This window comes from Nelumbo lutea, chromosome 3 (assembly GCF_056320005.1).
Source record: "Nelumbo lutea isolate HS-2025 chromosome 3, American lotus-T2T, whole genome shotgun sequence".
In the NCBI taxonomy this organism is placed as follows: Eukaryota; Viridiplantae; Streptophyta; class Magnoliopsida; order Proteales; family Nelumbonaceae; genus Nelumbo; species Nelumbo lutea.
In genome coordinates, this window is record NC_142686.1 from 40,657,434 (window position 1) to 40,677,526 (window position 20,093).

Below are 20,093 nucleotides of genomic sequence, written 5' to 3' on the forward strand. Positions count from 1 at the left end.
GGTGAACCACTTTGGGGTTGTTCTTTTGTTTGGATTTGGAGAGGGGGAAACCAAGAAACCCATGTTCTTTTTTCAGATTTATGTGGAGACCAAGGAAAGTTTATTTTCAAGGGTATCACCTACCCAGGAAAGTGATACCCATCTCCTAGGTGGGTAAACAATTTTCCCACATAGGTGAAAAGTTGCCAACACTTGAATGGGACAAAAATGCCCCTTTTAATAATGAATTTCTATGGCTAAATTGGTCATTGCCTTATTTACTCGACAAAAATGCCTTATTTACTTGGGTAAGTGTTTCTCAGGAAAAACTTACCCAAGTAATTGCATTTACCTGGATAAGTAACTTACTGAAAAGCGAACGGGGCCTTTATGTTACCAATACATCACTCCCAAGTCCCAATAGGCCACTACAACCACACATCTCTCCCTTGTATGGGGAGGAGTCTAGATCTAACTCCTCATAGAGCTCTCCTCATACCAACCTCATACCACATCTCAACCACACATCAGAAACATCTATGTACTTTGTGTTGTAATTTCCTGTTGGGATAGTGTTGGAAGTGTTAGTTGTAGTAGATAACCAAACTAATAAATGAAAACTAGCTAGTAAGACATGGCAATTAGAGTTGGGTCAAGACACTTTTGGGTGATTTTGGGTTGAGTTGGATTTTAGGTTGGGTCAAGTGGGAGTGTGTGGAATGTATCTTGTTGGCAATGAACCAAACTCTGTTTTGGGTGCTGTGACACATTGTTTTTAAAACCGAACTGGTCAGGGGTCTGATTATTGGGTCGAACGGTCCGACCGTTTGATCTAAACGCTCGGCCCATTTTGACAAAAAAATAAAAATGATAAAAATAATTCAAAAAAATAAAAAACGGTCAAAACTATTCAAACGATTAACTGCCCAGTTTAGTAGTTTGCTGACCAAAATCAACGGTTTTAGGGGGAAATCCGACTTTTGGGGTTCTCGGTCTGACCGTCTAGTCTAGTCCGATTTTGAAAACCATGTTGTGACACCTAACATAATAATGTTCTTATCAAAAAATAAAATAAAATAACAATAATGTTCTTGAATCCATTATACACAATTATGCATTAAGGGGGTGTTTGGGCCCCTTTATTGAGTTTCGGGTTCGTAGGAACTATTGCACTTTGCCCTTTTGCACATCTTACTACCTATCAGAACATGGCATACCAGCATTACACGTTTTCAACAACTTACTGGTGCGAACAAAATGGATGTGTAAGAGACCTCTTTTTTTTCTCATTTTTTAATTTTAATTAAAAAAAGTAAAAGAAAAGGGAGAACGAAATTTTCAAACAAAAAACCACAACTTTTGCTTTGCTCTGCTCCAGCCCTAAAGCTATGTAATTCATCCTCCAATCCAATCTTCTTTCTCTTGTTTTCTCCAACTTAGAGTTTAGGACCTCCAATTGTATGGTTTCTTTTCCTCTAGCCCTCCAAGACCAAATCTATGAATTTGAAGGTTTAACTTTGTCTACATGTATTGTTTTAAGGCATGGTTTTCAAAATTGGACCGGACCGGAAAAATTGGGAATCAGTCACCGATTAGTTCTACTTCCCCCAAAAATCGGACTTTCCCCCAAAACCGTTGATTTTGGTCAATAAATCGTTGAACTAGGCAGTTAACCATTCGAACAGTTTTGATCGTTTTTTATTTTTTTGAAATTTTTTTATTTTTCTACCAGAACGGGCCAAGCGTTTGGTTCGAACGGTTGGACCGTTTGATCGATAAGCAGACCCCTGACCGGTTCAGTTTTAAAAACCATGTTTTAAGGAATTCAATTTTGGAATAAACACAAAAAGAAGGTAGAGACGTTCCCTACTTTTTCTTTCAAATTTAATTCCAACTCATCCATTGAGAAGATATAATCCTCCTTCCAACTTCCCAAACCAAATGCAACTAAAGATGTGCCTTTTACCATGGTTTTAAAAAATACCCTGAAATTGAACTATTCTGGTCATTGGTTTCCGGGTTGATGGTTCGACCATCTGGTTTGCTCTAACAAAAAAATAAAAAAAAAAATGGTCAAAATCGTTGAATGGGTCGATGATTCGGTCACCTGGGTCAATAGATTGTTGATTGATTCAACGAATTTTGGCCAAACACCAGGTTTGAGTTAAAACGGAACTGGTTGCTTGGACGGTTTGACAATCCGGGTCAACCACGACTCAAAAACCATGCCTTTTACCTTCTTCATTTGAAAGATCAATATCGAATGATTGGGTACTAGAAGAAAAAAAGGAGAAATCAAACCCATGTGATTTCTCTCGACCTTTAGAAATTTAAAACGTGAAAAACAAACAAAAAGTGGTCTTTTGCAAATCAATTAAGTTGGTTGCACAAGCAAGTTGTTGACCCTTGTGATGTTCATGGGTAGGAGTGGCAACGAGCCGAGTTGCTCGAGCTCGCCTCGCAAGCCAGCTCGAATATATATATAGTATAATCATTAATTATTATAATTCTTAAATATAAAATAAAAAAATTATATATAATTTTTATTTTTATAAAATATAAAACAAACCAAGCTCGAGCTTATGAACTCTTGACTCGAGCCGAGCTCGAGCTCAAGGTTCTGGCTCGAACCGAGCTCGAGCTCGAGCTTGAGCCTTATAGAATAGTCTCAAGCCGAGCTCGAGCCTGGTATTATTCAGCTCGACTTGGCTTGAATCTATCCCTATTCATGGGTCATACTCATAGCTAGTAGGATAAGGTGTAAGATGTAGATTCATTGCATAGAGGTATTGGAAAAACCTTTAAAAAGTTTTTCTCCCAATGGAGGAATATTTTCACTTTGGAATGAGATCTAACAGTCCACATGTCTTTAATAAGATAACTTATAGGATAAATTAGAGATATTATCTATATTTATACCATTATTAAAAATGTAAGTATAATGTGGAACTTTTGTTTGATTAAAATGTACCAGTTTTTTTGAATTTGATCATTCTCTAATTGTAAGAACATAAATATAATTTGAATAACTACTTTTCTTCTCATTAAACCCCTCTTGTTAAATATTATACTTAAGGTATCAATTCCCGTTAATAGTCATGGAATCCTATTATTAACTTCCGATCTTTATTGAAATTTATATTAATCAACCATATAAAAGAAAAATAAATGAGACAATGAATGATTGTTTTCTTCCTTTTCATCCACTATCCCCTTAAATCCCCGACCTTGGTGTCAATGGTATTTGTGACAACGAATAAATGTTTTTATAGAATAGAAATAAAATAAAATTTCAAAACCAACCCAAAAAAGGAGTTATTTTCCTATTTGGTGGCAACTCAAACAATTTAACCATTTAGATCAAATGTATCAACCATACATCATAATTAAATAATAATAATAATAATAAATAATTATAATAAGTATAATAATTATAATAATTATTAAAAAAAGACAAAAACACACAAAAGTACAAAACATACAAAAAATATGGAAAATAATTGGGCAGATCTCTAATATCATATATTCATTATGTTAAACAAAAATAAGTATGACAAATAAGAATAATTTTTATAAACATAAAAATATAATAAAATTATAACAAACTTTAAAAAACATATTATTTACTATCATCATCATCATAAAAAAAAATTGTCACATGCAAAACACATGCACACTTACTAGTATGCCAACATCTTAACTTATCCAAATATAATGCAAAAAACCAAACATAAATACCAACACTTAAAAACACTACTTTTCCAATTTCAAGGGCATAAATTGACACTTCAACTCACCACAGTATCAAATACATTGGGAGTTTGGATCTATTGACCACAACACATTGATGACCACATTTGCCCAGCTACACATTATGAACATCTCTTGTAGTTTATATCACCAAAATTCCCAACGTGGGGCTGGTGAATGTAACTAATAATGTGTTTCTTCAGATCCTGATTTATACACAGGTGGGGTTCATCATTGAATGATTAAGGTGACATTTGATAACACTTTTCAGACCTTTGAAGTTTGAAAATGTTGCTTTTCAGACACTACCTATGTTTGGGTTGAGTCTAAAAAGAGGATTTGAAATGCATTTTCATATCTAAATTTGTAAGAGGTGGGTCAGTGACTTAATGCTCTCAGACGTCTTTTAAACCATATTAAAAGACAAAAATGCCCATTCTTGTTATGCCCCTCATCATCATCACCTTTTTCTTTTTCTTCTTCTTCTTCTCCACTAACAGCAAACCAATGGCATAAGCTTCTCCCTCCGCCCTTCTCTCTCTCCCCTCCTCTCTCTTCTTCTTCTTCTTCTTCTTCTCCATTGACAACGAACCAATGGCACAAGCTTCTGCCTCTGCCCTTCTCTCTCTCTCTCTCTCTCTCTCTCTCTCTTAGTGGTGGCCCCATCTCAACAGTGGCGTTCAATTTTATAATTTTTATTTTTATTAATTATTAATTATTTGTATTTTTATTAATTATTAAATATTTTAATAGTTTTAATTTAATAATTATTAAATATTTTTTTCATTGCTTTGTGGATTTTATTACTATTTTTATTAATATTTTAACTTTTAATAATTCATTTTTAAATTATAAATTTATATGTATTTTCAATTTTATTCTTATTTTATTTTTTTAATTTGTTTATAATTTATTCATATTTTTAAATATTATTTTAAATTTAATAAATTATATTTTATGAAATAATACAAGATTGAATTCAAAATTACCATATAGTTTGTTCTAGGGGTAAAATAGTAAAATTAAAAAATTTCAGATGCTAAAGGTTTGATCCAACACAAACAATATTCTCTTCACAATCTCTAAAAAATTGAAACACTTTTAATATCTTTTTAACTTTTCAAATTTCATACTTATAAAACGCCACCTAGGACTACATTTTGTTTGAAAGAAAGGGTAGGGAAACGTTGTATTTTTAAGCATCATATCTTTTCTTTCAAAACAAACACAGCCTTAAATCATATCCGGAACAAGTTGATAGGCGACATTATGACACAAAGCCAAATTAAAGGTACGCAATTGATTATAGGGTAGCATGGGTTTTCAGGTAATAATGTCCCAAATGGAAAAACGTCCAACTGCCTCTATTCCACGTGACGGGACAAGTTGAAGTTACCTTTACTTCTCGTCGCTCTGTCTGACTGTCTCCCTATGAATCTGATATGCTGATAGCAGAGAAGAGAAGATTCTCTAATGGACTCCATGGCAATAAGTCCCTTATTTAGGGCTTCCATTTATAAGAAACCGAACCCTGAGTTTGGATTTCTTAACAGCAAGAACAATTGCTTCTCATTTTTCAAATTCAACTGTTTTACGAAACGCAGAAACTTTGCTGCAATTCCTGTTTCATATCGACCTCCTTCGTACTTGAACTTCCCGAGGAACAGATGCAATCACCGTATACCCACCGATTTATTTTATGCTCTAATGCCACTTATACAGAGCATTAAAGACTTCGTGGTCGTGGCTTCGGGAATCAGAACGGGTAATGTTCTGTTGAAAGATTTGGCGGAGAAATGGGTTTCTTCTTTGAGAGGATGCGACCTGTGGGAAGGAGTATCAGATGACTTGAGTGGAGAGTATTTTCACAGTGGAGGAATTGGGGTGTCTCTTCTGAGCGTGACGTCCACGGCGAAGGTTCGAATCAGTCCGGTGGTGGCAACACTCGCTGCAAATCCGACTTTCGTGTCTGGATTGATAGCTTGGGTGATAGCTCAGTTGATTAAGATATTCTTGAATTTCTTCATGGAGAGGAAATGGGACTTCAGGATCCTGTTCGCTTCTGGAGGGATGCCCTCGTCGCACTCGGCCCTGTGCACGGCTCTAACGACTTCCGTGGCACTGTGTCATGGAGTGGCGGACTCTCTGTTTCCTGTGTGTTTGGGTTTTAGTCTCGTTGTCATGTATGATGCAATTGGAGTTCGGCGCCATGCTGGGATGCAAGCAGAGGTAAAGTGTGCTGGCTTTTCTGCTTGTTTTGGTTCAAAATTTTGTTCTTTTTTAAGTTCTGCATTTATTTGTTAGAGGTTTTGGGTTTCATTATTTATGTATTTTGCATCTGCTGTTTGTCTGTCAAGACTAAACTAGATGATCTGACTACTGGGTCAGTCGTGTTATCAAGGTTATCTAGTGGTTTATTCTTTGCAACCTTCAGTTATCATCATACTATTGCTGCTACCATTACCAATACCATTGGTCCGCTGCCACTTCTTTATTATATGAAGTTGTTCGTAGTGTTTACTGAGGTATTACATATCATATAAGCTTTGGTTGAAATTGGGCCTCCTAGGTGCCCAAGTGCCAGTCATCTGCCAGGTACCTTTGAGAACTAGGAAATAGAATGTGAATTTTTTCTTTTGTGGGCAGAACAGATGATTGACGACGCCAAAGGCCTTTAGAGATTTAAAATTACACAAATAACTAGTGGTCCTATTTATAGAGTCATTAATATTTTTAGGATTGACTGCCAAAGTGCCAAGTATATAAAATTGATGCTGTTACAGATAAGTATTGGAGAGTGAAATAACAAGTAAATATAAATGAAAAGTTAAATATTGCACTTACACTAATTCAGGATTGACTGCCAAAGTGCCTATTAGAGATTTAGGATTACACAAATAGCTAGTGGTCCTATTTATAGAGTCCTTAATATTTTTAGGATTGACTGCCAAAGTGCCAAGTATATAAAATTGATGCTGTTACAGATAAGTATTGGAGAGTGAAATAACAAGCAAATATAAATGATAAGTTAAATATTGCACTTACACTAATTCAGCAGTGATAACTGCAAGAAATTGATACTCAGCCTCAAGGTTAGGACATGAGACTGTTGGTTCCTTCTTGTCACCCTATTGTGACATTAAGTTAGAGCCCTAATGGCACCATTTGACGTGGAGTGTCTATAATCTGAAAACCTAGCTCATTGTGCATTGTAACATGCCAATAATTAAAGAAATGAAGATGCATGAAAGACAAAGTCAAATCCTGAGTTACCTCTAACTGCTGCTAAATAAACAGATGTTGTGGCATGAAGAAACTAGCAGACTGGATTCACAAAGCAAGGAATATTGGCTGAAGGTATTGAAGAGCTTAAAGATGCTATTGGCAAGTGGTAACATCAAAGAGTGGTTTGCCATCACAAATAGCTTTTTAGGACCAACAATCATAGGATTTTGAGAGGAACTTGACATTAAGCATATTAGATTGCTAAGGGGATTCAAAGGATATTTCATTTGCATTAGGAATTGAGGAATTAAAACAGGCAGAAATCTGCATATTGATGAAGAAGTCATTCATATGAAAGCAGAGTGTAAACAAGGAATGAGACAATAAGCTGCTGAATATTGTCAACAATAATTCTATTGAGGGTAATGCTTTTGCATTACAGGAGAAGATACATGACCCCACAGGTTGCATGAAAAACAATTATTTAAGAATCAACTAGATTGTAGATAAACCAAATCTCAAGTGGTAAGGAGCTGAAATCCATGATTCCATAAGCTGCATGAAAAACAATCATTGAAAAATCAGTTTGATTGTAGATAAACCAAAGCTCAAGTGAAAAGGAGCTAAAACTATGAAAATACACAAGGAGTTCCTTTAAGGCCATAAGGCCCATAATAGCATTGTGAAGATTACATGTGTGACATGAACACAGTGGATTGATGAATCTTGGAGGCTAGCACATATGAATTTCCACCTGAAGATTTCTTTATGCATTTTATATGTTCAGTTGTTTACTACAAGAGGGGCAGTTACAATGGTGCAGTACTAAAATTCTATAGTGATAATCATGAATATGAAATTTCAGGTCTGAGAGTTATCACTTTGTGCTAATTTGCCTAATATTAGGTTGCATCCAATCCCCCCTTCCAACACCTCAGATAGCTGGAACCTGCACTAGTTGTTTGTAACAAAAGCAAGGACAAATAGTTATCGCTTTGTAGGTTTTACAACAAGACTAAAGGTTCTGTTAAAGTCATGTTTGTTGTAGTACCACAACTTTGCTAGCTTTGTAGAAGTGTAGGAACAACAACTAATTATCCATTGATTGTAAAACAAGAACGTTGGTTCTCCAAGCCTAGTTTGAAAGCTCAGTCAAATCAGTGCTATTGAAGTGTCAGGCAGTCAACAACTATTTGAGTTGTAGGCTGTAACAGCTTCATCATTGACTAGTAGATTGATACCTATCATATCTAGTTGGCTGACATGACTAACCATCAACTAGGTTGACTAAAAGGTGTAAAAAAAAGGTCTTGGGATGGGTGGACTGGATATGGAGATAACTTTTGTTTTTTTTTTAATTTTTATTTTTACAAAGTGGCCACTCTCAAACAACCAGGTTGACTAACAACTAGTCCACCTAGTTGACCCTGATTTTAATTTTGTTTATTTGTATCTTTTTTTTGATATGTATTTTATTTGTATCTCCAACTCTGAAAGTTAGTATTGCATGTGTCTTTATATTGTTATTGCACATAAATTACTTTATCCACCATGGAATATGGCTAGTGAGGAGGGAGGGTATATAAAATAGAAATAAAACCTAAAATAAAAGAGAAATAGTGGCAGAGGAGCTCTTTTGGATGTTATTCCAATTAGTGATATGCTAGCATGGAGGACTTGGAGTTGCCATAAACAAAGTCGTCATATAATCAAGGTATCACTTCTTTCTCCGAGAAACAAAGATTACTCCCTGTCTCAGCACATCCTGCCATAACTTTTATGCTTGCAATGTAAAGAACGTACATAAATTCTCTAGTAGATGAGGTAGCTTTAGGAGGAAACTTGGAAGTGATTTGTTTGGGTAGTCGTACAAGACTACAGATATTCTTTATATTTTGAACAGAAAATAAAAGAAAGGAAGAGAAGAGGAGAAGAGAAGAAGAGAGATAGAGAGGGAGAACTCGTGGAAGGACTTTTGAGAGAAGAGAGTGGTTGGTGTGATAAAACAGCTGCCCCACCCTTTGAATTTATATACATAGTTTCCTAATTGTAAAAGAAATTAATGCTTACATGGCAAGATAAGATAATTAAAAACTAATCCTAGATAAGATAGAATAAGATTAAAACTAGTCCTACTAGGAAAGTTGATCCTAATCAATGACTTAATTAAATCTAAGTACAACTCAAGCTGTCACACGAGTACACTAATGTGGGTTCCCAGTTTCCTACACTCCCCGTCAAGTTGGGAGTAGATGTTTGTCATTCCCAACTTGCATAGGTCTTCTTCTAACTTCTTTCTTGAACAACCTTGGTGAGAAGGTCTGCAAGCTGCATGTCAGAGGTGATGTAGGGGAGGCATACTTCTTGAGATGTAACATTTTCTCTAATAAAATGCCGGTCCACTTCAATATGCTTAGTTCTGTCATGCTGTACTGGATTATGGTCTATATTAATGGCAGCCTGATTATCGCAATACAACATTAGGGGTTTTTCATAAACAATACCCAATTCCTCAAGTAATGATCTTAACCATAGAATCTCAGCCACACCATTTTCCATGGACCTATATTCAGCTTCAACACTGGAACGAGAGACCACTTTTTTTCTTACTCTTCCAGGAGACCGGATTATCTCCTACAAATGCACAATATCCAGAGGTAGATCTTCGATCATCAACACACCCAGCCCAATCAACATCTGTGTAAACTTATATCTTTATGTGGTCATTTTTCTTGAACAAAATGCCTTTGCCTGGGGACCTCTTCAAATATGCTAATATCCTCTCAACCGCAAGGAGGTGAGTAGTTCTAGGAGAGTGCATATACTGACTACATAATTGATGTCAGGTCGTGTAAGGCAAAGATAGAGAAGTTTTCCAACTAACCGTTGGAACATAGCTTTATCTTCAAGAGGCTCTCCACCCTCTGCACTAATCCTGTGATTCTGTTCAATAGGTGTGTCCGTAGGCTTAACTCCCAACTTTCTTGCTTTTTCTAGCAGATAAAGGACATACTTTCGTTGAGAGACAAAAATCCCATGCTTGGATCTAGCTATCTTAATGCCCAAGAAGTATCGTAGTTCCCCCAGATCTTTCACCTCAAACTCTTGATGAAGAAGTTGCTTAAGAGACTCAATTTCATTAGTATCGCTCTTTGTTACTACAATATCATCCATATACACAGCAAGCAAAGTTACGAAAGAATCCACTCTCTTAATAAACAAGGTGTGGTCTAACTGGGCTTGCACATATCCGAACCTATCAAGGGCTCGTCTGAATCTGTCAAACCAAGCTCTAGGGGATTGTTTTAGTCCATATAAAGCTTTGTTCAACCGACAAACCTTTTTTCTTGTCTTTGTACCATAAAATCTAGGAAGCAACTGCATGTAAACTTCTTCCTACAAGTCTACATTGAGAAAGGCGTTTTTAACATCCATCTGATACAACGACCAAGAGTAATTAGCTGCAACAGATAATAGGACTCTGATAATGGTCATCTTTGCTACTAGTGCAAAAGTTTCTAACTAGTCAATAGCATATGTTTGAGTAAATCCTTTTGCAACTAATCGGGCCTTATACCTTTCAATAGAACCATCAACATTATGTTTCACAGTGAATATCCATCTACATCCAACCGATTTCTTTCCTTTAGGCTGATTAATTATCTCCCATGTATTGTTTTTGATGAGGGCATCCATTTCTACTTTTATTGCATCTTTCCATTCTGGTACTTCCAATGCTTCCTGTATTGTTCTGTGAATGGGAATATCAGTAATGGATGCGAGAAAAGACTTATAGGAGGGATACAAATGATCATAGGACAAGAAAGAAATATTGTGAGTTGTGGATGTGGTGCAATGACGCTTGCCCTTACAAACTGCTATGGGAAGGTCAAGATCATCTAATGAAGGTGAATGCTCCATGGTGGGATGTCTCTCATTTGTAGTATTTGTTGTACCTGGATCTGGATCTGCAGATGGAACTAGGGCTATTGTGGTACCAGGATCTGGATTTGTAGAGGGGACTGGGACTAGCCTGCACTACTGATGTCCGAAATCAACTTATCTCCATTGTCTATGATAGACTCTCACATCCCTACACCTTTGACAACCTTCCCCATTACACCCTTCTTCACTTAATGGGATTGGTAAAGGAACTTCTGATGAGCTACTCTCAAAGAAGGTGACATCCATTGAGACAAATCTTTTTCCAAAAGTGGGTTCATAACAACAATATCCCTTTTGAGTTTGGGCATAACCAAGGAAAATACATTTGGAGGCCTTAGGATCAAATTTGGAACGATGAGGGCCAAGGATTTGAACGAAGCAAGTGCACCCAAAGGTTTTGAGTGGAATGGTAAACAATTCTTTATTAGGGTATAAAAGGATAAATGGAGGTTTCATGTCAAGAATCTGTGAGGGAATCCGATTGATGAGATAAATTGCTATAAGAACAACATCCCCCCAGAAACGTATAGACACATTTGAGGTAAACATAATGCCTCTGGCTACCTCTAATATGTGTCTATTCTTTCTTTCAACAACCCCATTCTGTTGTGGTGTATGTAGGTAGGTACTCTGATGAATAATCCCATGATCAAGCATGTAGGAGGCTAATGGGTTTGCAAAATATTCTTTTGCATTATCGGATCTAAAAATTTTAATTTTAACCCCAAATTGGGTTAAAATCATTTGATGAAAGATCTGGGTTAATGCAAGAACCTCATCTCGAGAGCACATAAGGTAAACCCAAAAAAACCGAGTATAATCATCAACAAATATAGGGTCCCCAAACATCAGTATGTACAATTTTAAAAGGAATATTGCTTTTGTTATTACTTAATGAATAGGTTGTCCTGCAATGTTTTGCAAGCTCACAACTTTTACACTTCAAACTAGACATCTGAACAGATTCAAATAAACTAGGAAACAAACTCTTCAAAGCATGAGAGGATAAATGACCCATCCTATTATGTCAAAGCATCACCTGATCAACAGACTAAGAAACAAAGGATTTCTTAGATTCACTATCTTCTTGATGAGCACTCCCTCCAAGTAGGTAGATTCCATTTGTCTCACAGCCAATACCAATCACCTTCCTTGTCTCTAGATCCTAAAAAACACATCGATTCGGAAAAAAAAGTTACTAAACAATTATGTTTTTTTGTAATGCTACTAACTGAGAGCAAGTTAGTATTAAGCTTAGGAACATGCATGACGGAGGATAGGGAAATGGCATCAGACAATTTGATGTCTCCTTTGCCAGAAATCGGAAAAAAGGTTACTGAACAATTCTGTTTTTTTGTAATGCTACTAACTGAGAGCAAGTTAGTATTAAGCTTAGGAACATGTAGGACGGAGGATAGGGAAATGGCATCAGACAACTTGATGTCTCCTTTGCCAGAAATAAGAACAAGGGATCCATCAACAATAGACACTTTGTCTTTACCAGAAGATAAATGATAGGTAGAGAAAAGTGATGGCAAGCCAACCATATGGTCAGATGCTCTTGAGTCTGTTATTCAAGAATGCTTTGTATTACTTGGAGCTGAAGCATGATAAGCTGAGGCCTGATTACCTGATTGAGCAAAGGATGAGGTTGAAGGAGCTGATGGTGACTGAGGAGTTGAGACTGAGTTACTAACTTCACTTTCCAATTATGTCATGGCAACTCGGACAACAACTAGGGTGTGTAGAGGAGTGCCTCTTGAGGCTGTTGAGGCTGCACTATCAGTGTTGACAGCCATATTGGCATTCCCCTTTTTGTTTCTGAGTTTTGCTGGAGCTAGATGTGGATGCAACTTCCAACAAGTGTCTTTAGTGTGTTTAGGTTTTTTGCAATGTTCACAAACTAGGTCCTTTTTAGCCTCTTTCTTCATATCCCTTTCCTTATCATCAGATTTGGGTTTAATTGCTGCCAGGGCAGACTCGAAAGGCTGCTGTTGTAACATAACTTTTCTCGTAGTCTCTTCACTATGCACTAGGGAATATGCTTGAGATAGAGTCACACTTTCTCTTGTCAATAGCTATTGTCTTACAATATGATACTTAGAATTTAGACCAGCTAGGAACTCAAATACTCTGTTAGTTTCAACTTGCCTTCTGTAAGCCTGTGCATCTTTCTGACTTTCCCATTCAATTGACTCAAGGTGGTCAATCTCATGCCACAGAGATTTTAGGGTTGAAAAATAAACAGAGACCTGTTTCTCTCATTGTCTGAGATTTTTAACCTCACATTTCAGCTCATAATCCCTAGCAACATTAAGGGGCTGAGAGTAGGTTTCTTTCACAACTTCCCATATTTCTTTAGCTATTTTTGCCCATAAATAATTTCGGCTGATGTGTGGCTGCATAGAGTTGCACAGCCATGTCATCACCAAATAATTTTCTTGAATCCACTTAGCATAACTGGGATCCTCCTTGGTTGGTTCCTTCACATCTCCCAACAAATAGTTTAGCTTTCCTCTTCCCCCAATGGCCATCATGGCTGATTGGGCCCACTCTAAGTAGTTTGAACCATCAAACTTTACGGTTGTAATCTGGAAGATGTTTTCAGCCATGCTACCTGAACCAGCCCCAAAAACACCCTCCCCTTGGCTTTTAAACTCCATTATTAATCAGAATACTTCCTAATTGTTGTACCAATCGGCCTACTGGGTCTGTAACAGGTAATAGTGGGTCTAGATGGAGGGTTCTGATTCAAAAACCCTAGTTGGCCTATTGAGACTGATAGCAGTAAACAACTGTAACAGTCCTAGCTCTACTGGATCTTCCAAAGAGCAAAGAAATTGAGGGAGACAAATCTGATTACCTCCCTGAAGCAATACCAGCCCTAAAACTTGAGGGTTTTCTTTTAAACCCTAAAAGGAATACAAAAATGAGGGATTTTTTCTTAATCATACCTCTTATATCAAGGTATCATTGCTGCCGATTTCAAGAAAAGCTTGAAAACTTACCAGAAAATTCTGAGAAACTCTGATCTTGATAATCGACTTCAGTCTTGAAGAGAAAAACTGATCTTGAACCAGAAATCTTCTGAAATTTAGATTGATGCCTCTTGTCTTGATCAAGGACTGATCTTGATCCTCTAGTCTTGAAAGAAAAAACTGATCTTGAACAGAAATCCTCTGAAATTCTGATCGCCACCTCTAGTACTGATCAAGGACTGATCTTGATCCTTTTCTCTTCCTCTGACTCTTCCTAGTTATCAAAGATTCAATCCAATTTTTGGACTGCTGCTGTAGATAACCTCTAAGAATCAGCCGAAGAGAGATTTTTCTCTATTCTACCAGCCCTAGGCAATTCTCATGTGGTTGGCTGGATCAAACTCGCATGAGAAGCCCTAATCTTGGCTCTGATATCAAGTAGTCGTACAAGACTACATATTTTCTTTAGATTTTGAACAGAAAATAGAAGAAAGGAAGAGAGAGGAGACGAGAAGAAGAGAGATAGAGAGGGAGAACTCATGGAAGGACTTTTGAGAGAAGAGAGTGGTTGGTGTGATAAAACAGCCGCCCCACCCTTTGAATTTATATACTTAGTTTCTGTTGGAATAATGTTAGAATAACTTAGTTGCAGTTGGTAGGGCCTGTTTGTCTAATTAAAGTATTTTTTTTTATTTCATTTTTTATTTCTGTTATGTCTGTTATTATGCTCAGGGGTGTCTTTTCCCTTGTTATTTCTGTCGCCCTATATATATTAAATAAACACTTGCGCCGTCAGCATTGTTGCATTGCAAACTCTCTCTTTTCTTTTCTCTTCTCTTCTCTTCTCTTCTCTTCTCTTCTCTTCTCTCCTCTTTCACCTATCTCTAGCCGGCTACACTGCCAAGATGGTATCAGAGCAGGAATATTGATTAAAAGAGAGCAGACCGATCAACCCTACTGTCAAGAGAAGATCGATCAACCCTACTGGTGGGACCAAATCTGATTCTGGACTACAAGATAGCTACGACTAGTACAGTTCTTCATCTATTTTTCTCCTCTTTACTCTCCTTGATCATGGGCCGAGTGAAAACCCTATGAATCTGGGGTGGCTGAATGCTATCGAACCTGTGTAACCCTAGTTGTCTTGGATCTTGTGATCCTGTTGATGTGTTAAGACAACTGTAGGCCAATGCTGACCTGTCCTCTCAATGGTTTGAGTTGACTATAAGCAAGAAGGATCTCTCCTGCTGATTAGTGGCTGTTAGCCATTCTAGAATTCTGATAGGCAGGTCTGAAATTGCCGAATATTACCTCAGTTTTGTCCAGAATTTGGTACTATTTGTGCACAATCTGGTTGGTAAACCCTAGTGTGTGGGTGTGAACTGAGTGGAGCATTGCTTTGTGGAGTAAGGAGGGGTCCTAAATCCGGTGTGTGGGACTGAGTAACTGCTTGATCATGTCGACTGAGAATTCTGCTACTTCAGAAATCTCAGGGAGCCACAATGGAGTGAGTGGGGGAATGGATATGAGCTTTCCCATGGCTGTCATTCCCTTTGATGGTCTGAATTACCATGAGTGGTCTAGGGGGATAAAACTCTACATCACTGCTAGGGGGCGAATAGGATACATCAATGGGAGAGTAAAGGAACCGAAGTATGGAAGTGCTGAGCATGATAGGTGGGACCAAGAGAACAGTATGGTGATGTCTTGGCTCTTGGTTTCAATGCTGCCACAAGTAAGGAAGACCTTTATGTGGGCTGAAACTGCTTGTGAGATATGGGAACAAGCGAAGTCCACTTATTCAGAATAGAGACACTATGCCAAGATATATCAACTACAAGCAGAATCTTCTACTTGCAAGCAGGGGGAGAGGAGTCTCTCGATGTATTATTCTGATTTGACATCAATATGGAAAGAACTTGATCACTATCAGAATGTGAATTGGAAGTGTGATGAAGATGCAAAAGCCTATAAGTCACTTGTACCACAACAACGCGTGTTTGCCTTTCTCCTAGGGCTGAATCAGTCATATGAGTCCATTAGGGTACAGATCTTGGGTAGTAAAGACTTGCCATCAGTCCAGGAGGTGTATGCCTTGGTGCAGTCAGAAGAAAGCAGAAGAAGTGTGATGAATGGTGTAGAAGGGGAGTCAGTTGCCCTAGCGGTCCGGGGAAATTCAGATACAAATGTCGGAGGTGGTTTTAAAAGGGGTGACACTCAGAAAAAAAACAGAAGATAAAAACAAGCTTTGGTGCACTCACTGCCAGAAGACACAACACACTAAAGATACATGCTGGGATCTCCATGGAAAACCTAAATGGGCACAGGATTTGGGTAAGAAGTCAGCACCGGATCAGGGCAAGAAACCAGGCCAACAGAATCAAAGAAGGTATAACTCAGCTAATCTGGCATCGACAGAGATTAGTCCTTCCGTAACTCAGGAGAGACATCCCTGTTCTGACCCTAAGGAAGATATTATCAATTCCTTCCGTGAACATTTGGAATTGTATGGTAGGACTCTCCGCCAGGTGGATTCTAGGCCTACTCCTTCTACCTCATTTGCGTCTACATCAGGTAATGCCACAGCCTTCCATGTGTCATCTCATACTACTGATTCACCTTGGATTATTGACTCCAGAGCCTCAAATCACATGACCGGTAAGTCAAATTTGTTCCAGACATATAACCTTCTCTCTAGGAGAGATAAGGTAAGACTGACTGATGGTTCTTTTTCTACCATAGCTGGCCGAGGCACCATATCTCTCCCACTTGGCCTTACTCTTCCAAATATCCTGCATGTTCCGAAATTACCTATTAATTTGTTGTCCATTAGTAGTATCACTCACTCTTTGAACTGCTCAGTCACTTTTTTTCCGTCTTCATGTGTGTTTCAGGATTTGACATCGGGGAAGACGATTGGTAGAGGAAGCATGGTGGATGGTCTCTACGTGTTGGAGAATAATGCTGGTCTAGTGGCGACTGAGTCCACAAGTTCGGCGAGTGAGAGTCAGACCTATTTATGGCATAGTCGTTTAGGTCATCTTTCTTTTGAGTCGTTAAAAGTTATGTTCCCAAAGATTTTTGAGTCCTTGTCAGTGAGTCAGTTACAGTGTCAAACTTGTCAGTTGAGTAAGCATTGTAGAAGCTCTTTACCTTTAAGAAATAAAAGATCTGAATTTCCATTTCATATTGTTTATTTTGATGTTTGGGGCCCTGTTACTCTACCTACTGCGGCTGGTTATAAGTATTTTGTTACGTTGATTGATGATTATTCTCGATACACTTGGGTTTATCCTATGCGATCTCGAGATGAAGTGCCACAAATTGTGAAAGATTTCCAACGCATGGTGTTCACTCAGTTCCAAACGGAAATTCATATTTTCCAGTCGGACAATGCAAAGGAATATTTCCATAGTGATCTCACGAAGTTCTTTGCTTCGAGTGGGTCACTTCAGCGAAGCTCTTGTGCCAGGACACCCCAACAAAATGGTGTGGCTGAACGAAAAAATTGTCATCTACTCGAAGTTGCTCGTGGCTTGCTGATTCATATGAATGTGCCGAAACAGTTCTGGATGGATGCAGTATTGTGTGCGACATATATCATCAATCGCATGCCCTCTCGACTACTAGAGCATAAGGCCCCACATCAACTCTTGTTCCCTACAGCCCCGTTGTCCACCATTCCGATGCGTGTCTTTGGGTGTCGTTGTTTTGTCCACAACCTATCACCTACTCGTGGTAAACTTGACCCCCGGGCTATTCCTTGTGTTTTTCTTGGTTACCCCTCATCTCAAAAGGGGTATCGTTGCTATGATCCCATTGCCCGTAAGTACTATGTTTCCATTGATGTCTCATTCTTTGAGAGTCAACCGTTCTTCTTGGTTTCTCCTCAGGGGGAGAGTAGGGTTGAGGAGAAACAGGCAATGACTCAGATTCAACTACCTCCTTTACTCGATCCTCCTTCGTTCCGGGTTTTCCATCATCGTCATAAGAGCCAACAGAGTTCAAGAGCCGTGGAGCCGGACACTATGCAACCAACATCATCGGATTCACCCGAGGCAGATCCGTCTCATCAGCCAAGTACACTTGCTCCCATTGCTCCTTTACATGTTGATTCACATGTCCCCAATGATCTTAATATTCCTATTGCTAAGAGCAAGGGTGTTAGATCTTGTACCACTAATCATCCTATCTCTTACTTTGTGTCCTATGAGCATGTTTCACCCTCGTACCGTGCCTTCCTCTCCTCTGTAGACGGTGTTTCCATCCCTAAGACCGTGGCAGAAGCTTTGTCAAAACCTGAATGGACAGATGCAATGCAGGAAGAAATTGATGCCTTACATAAAAATGGTACGTGGGAGTTGGTAGATCTTCCTGAGGGGAAGGAACCAGTGGGGTGCAAGTGGGTGTTCACAGTGAAACACAAAGCTGATGGAACTATTGAAAGGTACAAGGCTAGACTGGTAGCAAGAGGCTTCACACAGGTATATGGAGTGGACTATGCAGAGACTTTTGCCCCTGTAGCGAAGATGAACTCCATCTGGATTCTCCTTTCCTTGGCAGCAAATCTTGACTGGGATCTTCACCAATTGGACAACAAGAATGCCTTCTTGAATGGTGACTTGGAAGAGGAGGTGTACATGACCCAACCCCCAGGGTTCTGTGTCAGAGGCAGTGAACAAAAGGTGTGCAGGTTGAAAAAGTCCCTATATGGATTTAAACAATCACCTCGGGCTTGGTTTAGTAAGTTCCATGTAGCAGTCCAACAAATGGGATTCAAACAATGCCAATCAGATCATACCTTGTTTGTAAAAGTAGGTGAAGGTAAAATTGCAGCACTTATTGTGTATGTGGATGACATAGTGATCACAGGAGATTGGGAGGCTAAAATCCAGAGACTAAAAAAATTCTTAGCCACTAAATTTGAGGTGAAGGATCTAGGCCCCTTACGATACTTCCTTGGAATTGAAGTTGCCCGCTCTCACAAGGGCATCTTTATTTCCCAATGGAAGTATGTACTAGATCTACTAGAAGATACAGGCAAGTTGGGGGTAAAACCATCTGAATCACCTATTGAACCTAATCACCACCTGGGAGACAGTTAGGGAGAGTTTTTGAAAGATGTAAAGATGTTCCAGAGACTGGTGGGGAGACTTCTGTATTTGTCTATGACCAGGCCTGATATTGCCTATGCAGTGGGTGTCCTTAGTCAATTCATGCATAGCCCGATGACAACTCACTTTGAGGCTGCAGAGAGGATCTTGAGATATCTCAAGAAGTTTCCTGGGGCTGGTTTGTTGTTCCAGAAACACAGTCACTTAAAAGTGGAAGTATATACTGATGCAGATTGGGCAAAAGCAGTCAATGACCGAAAGTCCGCTAGTGGTTATTGTGCCTTTGTAGGAGGAAACCTTGTCACATGGAGAAGCAAAAAACAAAGTGTGGTGGCTAGATCCAGTGCTGAAGCAGAATATAGAGCGATGGCTCATGGGGTTGCGGAAATCATGTGGATAAGAAATCTGTTAGGTGAACTGGGTTTTGCAGCAAACAATCCTACTTCACTCTATTGTGACAATAAAGCAGCCATCAATATTGCTGCTAATCCAGTTTTGCATGATAGGACAAAACACATTGAAGTGGACAAACATTTTATCAGAGAGAAACTTGAAAGTGGAGAAGTGTGCACACCATATGTCAACTCGGAAGAGCAACTTGCAGATATCTTCACCAAAGGTCTTCATCATGTGCGGCACAAAGATTTGTGTGACAAGTTGGGCATGATTGACATCTATGCTCCAACTTGAGGGGGATGTTGGAATAATGTTAGAATAACTTAGTTGCAGTTGGTAGGGCCTGTTTGTCTAATTAAAGTGTTTTTTTTTTTATTTCGTTTTTTATTTCTGTTATGTCTGTTATTGTACTTAGGGGCACAAGGGTTTTTTCCCTTGTTATTTCTGTCGCCCTATATATATTAAATAAACACCGGCACCGCCAACACTGTTGCATTGCAAACTCTCTCTTTTCTTTTCTCTTCTCTTCTCTTCTCTTCTCTTCTCTTCTCTTCTCTCCTCTTTCACCTATCTCTGGCCGGCTACACCGCCAAGAGTTTCCTAATTGTAAAAGAACTTAATGCTTACATGGCAAGATAAGATAATTACAAACTAATCCTAGATAAGATAGAATAAGATTAAAACTAATCCTACTAGGAAAGCTGAT

The 20,093-nt window shown here is 38.5% G+C and overlaps 1 protein-coding gene across 3 annotated transcripts in view; it reads left to right on the forward strand.

Annotated features, from left to right (window-relative positions):
- The first annotated feature begins 5,041 nt into the window (after positions 1-5,041).
- Positions 5,042-20,093, forward strand: part of LOC148864439 (uncharacterized) — a 46,065-nt gene continuing 31,013 nt past the window's right edge. The window contains exon 1 of one of the 3 annotated variants that reach the window (XM_088974355.1): positions 5,042-5,958. In XM_088974355.1, coding sequence (XP_088830481.1) covers positions 5,203-5,958 — 756 coding nt within the window. In that variant the 5' untranslated portion in view covers positions 5,042-5,202. The remainder of the gene's footprint in view (positions 5,959-20,093) is intronic. The other 2 variants (XM_088974356.1, XM_088974357.1) reach the window with 2 other exon arrangements.